This window comes from Centroberyx affinis, unplaced genomic scaffold (genome assembly GCF_046629955.1).
Source record: "Centroberyx affinis isolate AG114_WGS23_722 - 3 ecotype Tasmania unplaced genomic scaffold, CSIRO-AGI_Caff_v1 ptg001031l_1, whole genome shotgun sequence".
NCBI classification, from domain to species: Eukaryota; Metazoa; Chordata; class Actinopteri; order Beryciformes; family Berycidae; genus Centroberyx; species Centroberyx affinis.
Window position 1 is genome coordinate 51,721 of NW_027279590.1, and position 11,397 is coordinate 63,117.

General features: G+C 40.1%; 1 protein-coding gene across 1 annotated transcript; it reads right to left on the minus strand.

The window, feature by feature from the left end:
• Positions 1 to 381: 381 nt before the first annotated feature.
• LOC139647017 (organic solute transporter subunit alpha-like) lies at positions 382 to 6,063 on the minus strand. Its single transcript, XM_071522824.1, has 6 exons — positions 6,015 to 6,063; positions 5,257 to 5,411; positions 3,953 to 4,026; positions 3,161 to 3,266; positions 1,847 to 2,102; positions 382 to 512 (listed from the first exon to the last, which is right to left on the minus strand). The coding sequence occupies exons 1-6, from the start codon at positions 6,061 to 6,063 to the stop codon at positions 382 to 384; spliced, it is 771 nt and encodes a 256-aa protein (XP_071378925.1).
• Between the last annotated feature and the right edge of the window lie 5,334 nt (positions 6,064 to 11,397).

The window sequence follows — 11,397 nt, forward strand, 5'->3', positions numbered from 1 at the left end:
CAACAAATCTTAATGAGCACACATAAGCTTATACATCAGCAATATGGCTCAAAGTGACAAAGTCCTTGAGTTTGAGGACTTCTTATTGGATGTAGTGCAGGTTGCTGAGGACTTCTTATTGGATGTAGTGCAGGTTGTTGAGGACTTCTTATTGGATGTAGTGCAGGTTGTTGAGGACTTCTTATTGGATGTAGTGCAGGTTGTTGAGGACTTCTTATTGGATGTAGTGCAGGTTGTTGAGGACTTCTTATTGGATGTAGTGCAGGTTGCTGAAGGACTTCTTATTGGATGTAGTGCAGGTTGCTGAGGACTTCTTATTGGATGTAGTGCAGGTTGTTGAAGGACTTCTTATTGGATGCAGTGCAGGTTGTTGAAGACTTCTTATTGGATGTAGTGCAGGTTGCTGAAGGACAGAGATTCTGTTTCTGAGAGCGGGTAAGGCTTACGGTAGAGTCTTCTGCTTGACAACATTAGGATGAAGGCTTCAAACACTTTCAGCATGTGGTTGAACTCTGTGGGACCAAACAGAGGAGACAAATGAGGAGAATGAGGATAAAACAAGTTATACAATAGTATCACACATGCTATATTAGTGACTTGCAGGCATTACAGACCTGAGGAAGAATAAAGTTTGATGTGGTTTAGAACATTTGAGAGGCGCTTGGTTTGTCTTTCCAAACATATCGCTAAATTCTACCATCCTTGGTCCTATAAAACTCTTTCAAACTCCACTGAAAAAACTCAAAAATGCATGGTGGTCAAGCTGAGTCAGCTTTTCTCAGTTCCTGAAATGTTGACATTTTGGAGATTTGGGATTTACGCCATTAGGTGATTTTCTTGTTTTAGCAATAACTATAATGCTGCATTCATGTGCTGGTGGGAAAGGCCGACATCCAGGACTTTCAAGTCAGCTGCTAAATAGCGTTGCATTCGCGTGCTATTTTTTCAGAAAATCAAACCCGGAAAACAAACAAACAAACATGATTAACAAACATGAACCGTTATGGAGGCTGCAGCTTTGCAAGTGTTCAGCGTTGGTGGAGGTTTGCAATTTAAGTGACCTTTTAGTCCCGAATGTGGTTAGATCAGGAATAGGCAACCGGGTGCCATGGAGGGCCGAGAGTCTGCAGGTTTTCATTCTAACCAAACAGGGAGCGTTCCCAGGGTCCTATGTTCCCAGGGTCCTATGTTCCCAAGGTCCTATGTTCCCAGGGTCCTAAGTTCCAAAGGTCCTATGTTCCAGGGTCCTAAGTTCCCAGGGTCCTGTGTTTCCCAGTTCAATATTCTGTTAACACACATTAACCTTCCTATTGTGTTCGGGTCAAATTTGACCCGTTTCAAGTTAAAATATTTCATAAATATTATCCAGTTTTTTTTTATTGGAACAAGGCTTCAATACAGCTATATAAACAAAACAAAACCAATGGTTATCATTTTATTTAATTTTGAAGGTCTCTAACCCTAACCCTATGGCCAGTGCCTAACCTGGATAGCTCTGATAAAAAAGCCTCTGTTCTGTGAAACAGTTGTGGTCAGGGCTCTGGGTAAAAATCTACTAACAACCAACCTAACCCTAAACCCTAATAGCCCTGGGAACATAGGACCCTTTGTCATGTTCCCATTATGTGCCATATAAATCCGGGGAACACAGGACCCTGGGAACATAGGAATGACTCCACCAAACACTACAGCAGCTGATTTCACTGGTTAGTTCCTCCTCTCTGGTTGAAGCTGTGCTAACCAGTGAAACCAGCTGCTGTAGTGTTTGGTTGGAATGAAAACCTGCAGACTCTCGGCCCTCATGGTCCACGGCGGCCCGGCTCCTGGGTTAGATCCAGGCTGCTACCTGAGGCCCGGCCGTTCCAGTGAAACTCCGCTGTACAGGGGATGACGCTGTAGGCTGTCAGCACTTCTATGAGCAGAGGCTGCAGGCTGTTAATCAGCACCGTAACCATGACAATGCTGTATTTAGGCAGCAGGCGGTATCTGTGATCCGCTATCTGTAGGCCGGTTCTCATCAGGATGTTGAAGACATAGAGAGACAGCAGAGTGGAGACGCCCATCACTATCCCCAGGTAGAACACAGGACTGTGAGCATCAACCTGAAGAGACAGAGTGGAACAAGAGGAAGCAATATGGAAACAGGCATAGTGTTACCTCCTGGTCAATACTGTAACTAGTCTGAATATACTGACTCAGACGTACCTTTTCTTTGAAATATTTTCCATCTGCCCACAAAACGGCATTAATAAAGTGCAGTATGGGAAGCAGAAACATGGTCTGAGATATACAAACACGGAAAATTGTGTAGATTCTCCTGGAAAACACAAATCAATTAAAAAAAAAGCAAACATTCAAATTAAGTGCTGCAAGGAAAGCTTCTTCCCTCGACAAAATGAACCAAAATGGACAATATCACTGTACTGTGTCCTGTACCTGCTGTCATACAGTCAGTTACTAAATATTCAACTCTGCTCTGGCTGTATAGTTACGCATTTAAACCTATTTCTACTCTGGAACCCAGTGTAATACCCTGTATATACTTCTGTTTATAATTATTACTATTGAATTTTCTTCTATTATTGGCTTCCATAGCTTTGCATCAGTGCAGTCAGTCAGCTGTATAGATAAGAAACCTATTTCTATTTTTCATATTTTTATATACTACATATACTACTTACACTTGTATATTACTTCTTGGTAACACTTTACATTAAGTGTTTATTAACTACTAATGAATTTACTAACATGAATTAAACATAAACAACAACATTAGCAAACATTAGTTAATGTTAAATGCACATGAACAACTGCATGAATTAATGTTGTTATACATCTTTATTAACTACAACATGTATACCAAATTACATGAATAACACACATTTGTTGTGACTTACTCACTTTAGTTAATGTCTGGATATGTTTAAGTACATAAAGAGTTTGGATTTCAATTTAGACAATACATTAACAAACATGTAGAAAAACATTACTTAATGCAGTTGTTTGTTGTGCATTTAATATGAACTCATTTTTGTAAATGTCACTGTTCATGCTTAATTTATGTTAGTAAACACATTGATTGTGATCCAGTGAGGAAAGTGACTGACCGGTGGATGTGGATGGTGGGCAGGCAGAGGCAGCAGCAGCAACATGGACTCACACTCAGGACTGAATCCACTCTCTGCATCTGCTGCAGCATCTGCTCCTCCCCGCCCAGGTAGGCTACTGTCAGGTGGAAGAAGGCAAAAAGGGCCGTGCCAGTATAGCTGTGGACACACAACACAACAACAACAACACAAAAACACAACAAGACAACAAAAAAACACAACAAGACAACATAACTGGGTTTTAGAGGTGACTTGCTGCAGCGACCAAAACTGATTGCTGGACCAGGAAGGAAAGAGTCTTGAGAAGAAGCTGAAAATGGTGAGTGAAAATGGCACTGATGTACTGATAACAATATCACATAAATGTAATCGGCTGTAAAGAAAATTAGCTTTAGATTACATGTAACAGGATAACAGCAATATGATTTTAAAAAAGAAGTAACTTTAGTCTGTTAGGTATTATAAAGTTAGACCAGGTTACAGAAACTAGGTATATAATCCAACTGTGTTGGATTATACAGAAACATGTTTGAACAGATAAAGGCACTTATATTGAGAGATTATAGTCACTAATATCATTTGACACATCTTGAACTAATGGTTTATCACAGTTGTCATGAACATACCAATGTTCTATTTACAGTCTGTTCAATTAAATACATATTTTTTCTGCTGTATCTATGGCTTCTGTAGGCAAAGTAACATAAAAGTAATTTCAAAGAATTAGATTTGCAATTTTGAGGACTCCAATGGTTTGTGTTGTTGTATCCTATGAATATAATATCCCATCCAGAGGTTAGTGTGGTAAGAGGTGGACAGTGTATTTACACAGAGGAAGCACTCACACTGAGGTTATGAGGTCTACCAGGGTGGCGGCCCGGGGAACAGTCATGCCCAGCTGTGCAGCGATGCTGATGACCTGAGAGAGTCATAACTATGGTAGAATCTTTACCACACACACTCTGACACACTAATACAACTCCTAAAGCTCTCCATTTAAATCTGAGGAATTGACTTTTAAAGCCGCGTTCCATTCAAGCATGTAGCCCATTATTCCTATACAAGTTGAAATGTGAAATGGTTGTGTGGAGTACATTACTATCACTACTTCATTTTTCACTGGAGGCAGAAATAATCTCATTGGTTGAGTTAAACTGCAGTAGGCAGACTCAAGGAACCACAGTTTTTCTGGTAAAGTAATGTTTGACTGAAGCCCAGTGAAAAGGTCAAGAGGTAAGAGAGGAGGTAACGTACTGTCGGCCAATCCAGCACACACTCTTTGATGTGGTTCCAGATTTCCAGTCTTTTAGCACAATTTTTTGAAGAGTTTCCTACTGAAAGTCAAGTGATGTGAAATCACAGATTTAAGAAGCTTTTAAATTTCACATCCACGAGTGTGTTGGATTTGGCTAAAGTTCTCAAGAATTTGCCAACGGTACGTTAGCTAATGTTATTAAGCCTGTAATCTTATCTATCCATACTAAGTTATCTAGGTTAGCTAGTTAGCCTAGCTGACCTTCCAAGTTCAAACGGGGTCATACCTATGTTCCCTCATGAATTTTTTCCCCATCCAAATTAGGCCCTATGTTCCCTCAGCATCAGAGGGTTAGGGTTAGGGTTAGGGGGCGAAAGGGGCGAAAACATTACCTCATTGGCGCTGAGGGAACATAGGGCTGAGGGAACATAGGGCTGAGGGAACATAGACATGCTCCCATTCAAACCAACTAGCCATACTAGCCTGTAGCTATCAAGGTAAGCTAGTTAGCTAGCTGCTGACCTTCAACATCATGAATGCCATGGTCATGAATGAATGAAAAAAGAAGTCAGTACCATTTAAATTTTTAATATTTTGCCCAGAGTTCCTTCTTTACCATTCAAGTTTGCTACTTAGCTTGCGCTCCAAAAAACTGTGGTTCTTTGGCTCCGCCCACTGAGGTTTAGGTTGTTTTGTAATAATGACAAAGTTACTTGGGAATGGGATCGAAATCACTGAATCACTCCAATAAAGCGAGGAGGTTTGCCTCCTCTAGTAATACTAATGCTGTCCGGACAGGTCCAGTGATCTTCTCCGGTTGTCCAGGTAAAAATTCTGGCTGAACTGCAAATGTCTCCGCATTTGCTCCAAAACAATCTGGCCAACTTAACTTACAGGAAACAGTCCCAGGACGATGAGGCAGCGGTCCTTCACAAGGGTGGAGCTGACGTTCCTGCTCAGAAACACCCACAGCTCCACAAACAGGCCGCATGTCGACAGCGTCACGAGCGAGAGGAAGACGAAGAAGCCCAGCGTCACGGGCCTCAACCCTGTGTGACACATACATACATATAACTATGTGTTGAGATGGGACGTCCTGGTGGCTTGGTGGTCTAGGTCAGGGATTCTCAACCTTTTTCATATCAAGGACCCCTAATGTAGTCCACATTAGAGCCACAGACCCCCTTTTGATGAGTTTTGTCTCTAAAACCCAAATCTGATAATATTTTTATTGTTGCTGTTGTGATTTGATGTTGTTGTCCTGTTTGATGCTGCTGTTTGACCCTGTCTTGGCTAGGTCTCACTTGTAAAAGAGGTTTTAATCTCAATGTGACTTCCTAGTTAAATAAAGGTTATAACCTTTATTAACTAGTCTTAACTAGTCTTCTCTAGTAACTCGCACACACACAAACACACACACTAACACACACCCCACACAACCTGCACCTCCAATGGATCGATCCTTTTTTATAGCCTGTACTTTTTTTTTGGTATTTTTTGTATTCAGTCCCAGCAATCCCACGTTTTTCAGAAGCAGAAGAAGAAAGGAAGCCTGACCCATAGAGATAAAACAGTCTTATCCTCATATCCTCCACTCCTTTAAACTGTTTTATCTCTACGGCCCGACATCCACAGTCAGATCAGAGTCGTACCTCTCATGAAATCCTCGGCATAGGGCGTCTCCACACTGCAGTTCACCATGCTGCTCAGACAGGAGGGACTCAGGTCCACTTCAGCGGGACTCTGTCTTCACTCTGCAGGCTGTGGTTCAGGTCTTTATGTCTTTAAAGTGCCACATCTACCCACTCCAGACCTTTGAGCCTGATACCAGGGTCATAAATTGGTGATACAAGCTGCTTGATGAAGAGAAAAGTGTGTCAAATGCGTGTGTGTGTGTGCATGTTTATGTTCCTCATGTTGTGTGGGGCTTTTCTGGTTCAGTATATGTATGTTTTAGTTCCTTCCTTTGATCACACCTGTACTGCTTGCTCTTACCTTTGTTTTATTCCTTTATCTATTATCTGTAGTCAATGTTTTACTGTTTTTATTTAAAAAATGTCTCCTCATTTTATTGTAAAGCACCTTGAAACCTTGTTAAGAAAGGTGCTATAAGTAAAACAAAGGACACTCCATGGTTTCTAATAGCTATCTCAGATTCATTAGGCATCAAAGTTGCCCTCCTGGCCAACATTTAAGGATCAGTTTATTCTGATAATAATGAGAATGCCATACGTATTTCACTCCAGCCATCTGAGTTTGTGTGATAGCCTAGTTGAGTAACTACAGAAGAATCTAGATTTCCATCAGTTAAACCCCAATCAAGCCAAAACTTCAAATAAACAGGGTCAAATTCCTGTCACAGTGTTTTTTTCAGATGGTAAAAAAAAATACACAAAATAAGTTGTGATGAAGGTCTTGCACCAAAAGCTCAACTGAAAAGATGAAAGACAAGATGAAAAGCACAGTGTTTACCAAGCACTGTTGCATGGAGCTTTTTTATGATTCTGGGATGGTAAAAAAAATAAAATAAAAACTAAAAAAAAATCACTGTGTGTGTGTAATGTGTGTGAAAAGCTTGAAAAAGGCATTGTGAATCAGTCAAATGCAATAGGAGTGACATGCTGCTGCACTCTAATGCAGTGAAGACAGACAGAGCATCTCAAAGGCATAAGGAGTTGGTGGCTTTCTATTGAATATCAAAATTAATGAATTCATTTATTCATTCATTTATTTTCTTTCCAGTCCATCACAGGGTGAACACAGACAGACAGACTCTCATAAAGCCCAGGATCAGGAGCAGTAAATATATTATTACATATTTAAACTGCAAATAAACTAAAAAAAAATGGCTTATACATATCCAGAAATGATCCTGGATGACATGAGAGCTAAAGTAGAAACACAACACTGAAATGCCATCCAGAGCTCAGTGGGACAGGTTTGAATTTTACATGTCAAGATCATGAGTGAACCGTGAGCTTGCAGTGGGGAAATGCCTTGTTCCCAGTTAAACCAGTTGCTGCTCTTGTCTTGAGAACTCAGCAGCATTAAGCCTGCAGCACTTTCTGTGCCAAACCCCCATAGTGTGTGTGTGTGGCAGCAGGATCCAGTAGATGGTAGCAGAGAGACATGACAGACTATTCAACTGAATCTGGCTGCTACATAATTCTATTCTATTTATGTTTTATTTCCCTCCTATTGTCATTGGTTAGATCGCCTGGAAGAGATTTGTTTGTGCAGTTTCTTTTACTCGTGGCTGCAGGGAACCAGAAAATTGGGAAAATGTGGGTTTGAAGTTTCATTCTAAACAAAACTCTTGGCTAGTTTCACATGACAACACTGTATGGCATGGAAAAAGCTAGAAGACTCACAGCCACCCAAACCTCTCACATTCAAAATTGCAATTATTTATTATTTGCTTATTGTATTCTTGACAGTTAAGAGGACAATTTTTTTTTTTATCATGGCATAAAAGTACTATATATCATACGTTTGAACACATTTTGACATTTGACATTTTTTGTAGGGATACTGGAGGTTTTTATGCCAGTGTAGAAATATTAGGATCATAGCTATGTAATTTTATCTGCCTAAGACTACAGCCAGCTGCTGTGAAGTCATTAGATCGGGTTTTATTTGTCTAAGAGAAGAGAAGAGAAGAGAAGAGAAGAGAAGAGAAGAGAAGAGAAGAGAAGAGAAGAGAAGAGAAGAGAAGAGAAGAGAGGACTTTATTGATCCCCTTGGGGAAATTCAGGTACCACAGCAGCAACTGGCAGACAATGCCAAAGAGGTCAAGCATAAATCAAGTACAGGAAGGTAATAGAAGAAATGGGTACAAAGATAAAAAATAAAAAAATGTAATGTACATAATATACAACAATAGTGACAGACACAAGGTAAAACAAACTTCAGATAGTCCACCCAGCAAGAGTCTCGAAGGATCATCAGATGTCCTGGTCTCTTCTTGGCAAACCGCCTCCAACTAAACTCCAAAAATGAGTTTTGGTCTTGTGAGCCGGTTGCCTGTTCTCCGCCTCACACCGACTCATAGCCAATCTGTTTCATCCAGTTTCATCATACACTCTGCCCTTCAACATAAAACAAAGAGTTGAAACGGGGTTGATCCATTACACAAAATGTTCTGCAAACCATACGGAAGTGTCACTTACAATCAACAAAGTCATCAACAAAGTGATTAAGTGTAGACTGGGACCTGGAAGCTGGAGCGGACCAGCTTCCATCAGCTGCCTGCAGTTTTAAAAAGAAATCAAAGTATTCCGACATTTTATTTCAAGATTTCCTCATTCTTCCTGTGTTTACGTTCACTTTTCAGATGCAGCATGGACCACTGAGGGTCAGGCTGGGATGATGTATCGAAATTCAATAAATATCGCAATACAAATATGTGACAATACGTATCGTGGGGCAGAAAAATGACTGATGATATAAGCTCCATGTTATTCTGCTGTAGTAATCACAAGTGAGATGCTTGACCATCACAATTTCACAAGCTCTCCATTCAAATTATATTATTGTCACTTTGTAATGACGTTTTTAAATTGTTTACATTCTAGCGAGCCAATGCCATCGCTAGAAAGATTTGTGTCTCAGAAATAAACATAATTCTGCACAGTCAGACTTTCTTCTCATTTAACTTTTATTTATCACATCGTATCGTGGTTTGGTTGTATTGAATCATGAACCCCATACCGGGTATCGAATCATATTGTGAGATAAACAGATCAGTTCTCCATTCAATATAAAGGATCTTGACTGTGGAAGAGTTCTTCACACTCACTCCACGGTTTCAAATCTAGACTTAAAAACCTGTCTGAGGAACTAATGTGCGTGAAGATATCTTCCTTCAATAACTCGCTTTCTCTCTTTGAACACACACACACACACACTCCCACTCAGTGCCACACTTTCACTTGATATTATCATTATCTACATCAAGATTATTTTTGTTTATTTCCCTTGCTTTTCATGCATGCATTTGTTGTTTTGTACCATTCTTCTTATTGAGTTTGATATCTGTCCTGTTTTTCTTCTTTCTCTCCTGCAGTGAGATGATTTGTCTAAGCCTCATGGGGTTTCTTTATCCCACCTGCAGTTTGTATTTCTTCTCTTCTCTTCTTTCGTTTCCCAGTGTTTTATCATTTGTACAAATAAACCAAACCTAAACCTAAGATGGCAAAGATCTGCAAGTATAGGATAGGTGTTAATACAAATAGACCAAACAATTTTGTTAGGGTTAGGGTTAACACAGGGCTAACCCTAACCCTAACCAAACAATTTTGTTTGGTCTATATAAGATGCCGGCTATATAGGCTACCTTTTTAAAGTCTGAAGAAGAGCAGTGTGCTCCAAAAGTCACTTTGTGGTGCTTTACAATAAAGTAGCAAAAGGGAGCTACAGTGTGTGGACTTTCTTTCTCAGACAGTAAAAGTTCTCAGACAGGCCCTAGGGAACCAAAGTTGACATAATTTCCGTCAACCCTATAGTTGACTTTCCCCTCTGTCAGTGTATGGGAGGTTACTTCATATCAGCAATCTAAAAGGCATATGGCTTTGATTTTGAACTATGTTATAGTAAGCATCAACATATCTGGTTTGGCTTAATTTCACAAAAATCCATTCATTATTATTTACAGGAACCACAAAATTAGTTACTGAACTACACTACCCAGCAGACTTTTAGCTAGTTGGAATGTTCCATCTGCTACAAAGGGAACAAGCTCTGATAGCTAGCTAGCTAGCTGCTGCTTCATTCTATGTTGTAGTTCTCCATCGTTACAAAATCCTAAAATAAAAATAACAGAAACGTGCAAATTGAATAAAAGCTTTTGCTGCGTAGTGAGCCGAGGGGAGAATCTCAACACCATTTGTTGCTTTGTTTAGTTGCAGAAGACAGAATACTTTATGGTTGATGGAGAATCGCTTTAGCCATTTGACCAGCAGCCACTTAGCTGCTGGTCAGGAAGCCTACACTTCCTCTTCGGCTCCCAATAAAGAACAGCAACTTGTTAGATAAACTGTAACCTCCAACACCTGGCCAGCTCATATCTTAAACATATGTTTAATGACAGGAGCTAACAACAAATGTTTCAAAGACGTGTGCAAGAGTTGTGGATCACATGAGTCTGTTTCCCATCATGGCACAGCATCAGAAGTCACAGTTGCTCACTGTTTGAGTGGGAGACTTTGGGTGTAATCCAAAATTTGCCTCCAGGTTCTGGAGGCGAGACTGGGGATGAAAATGTAAATCATTCTTTTTGAAATTTCTCCAACGTATTTTAATGTTCTCTTCAATATTCACTGATGACCTAAGGTGTCAAATAGAAAAATACTTCTGCCTCTCCCACTGAACCGTGTTCCAGGCAGCATCTTACTCAAAGACTACTAATAGAGGTATTATAAAAGTGACAGTTTTTTATTTTTTCATTGAGACAGAGCGCCTCAGACAGTTTTTTTGCTTGGAACGACAGTTTTGACTGGATCTTAATGTACATTTACAAAGACTTCCCTTGCATTGGTCTATTCTGACTCAGCACCATATTTACACTAATACAGTGATTCTCAACCTTTTTCATATCATGGACCCCTAATTTAGTCCACATTAGAGTCACAGACCCCCATTTGATGAGAATTTGTCTCTCTGACCCAAATCTGAGAATATTTTTATTGTTAGATATGATTTTGTCCAGAATTCCATGACTGTTGGTACTGTAGGTAGAGAGATAACAGTGAAACTATGATCAAAACAGTCATTCTTCTACATTCTCTAATGGTGTTAACTTCTTGTAAATTAAATAATGGTGAAGTTTAATGACTCAACAATTTGCTGTGGACCCCCTGGAACCCCCTCGAGGACCCCTGGTGGTCCCCGGACCCCACGTTGAGAACCACTGCACTAATACTGCATTCCATTCAAAGTCGGAAGTCTCTAGTATTGGCACAGCCATCTAGCGTCCCTTTGGGGCTAAGTAGCCCCCTTTCCACTGAGGGCCAAAAACTGGTGCTTGAACTTAGATCC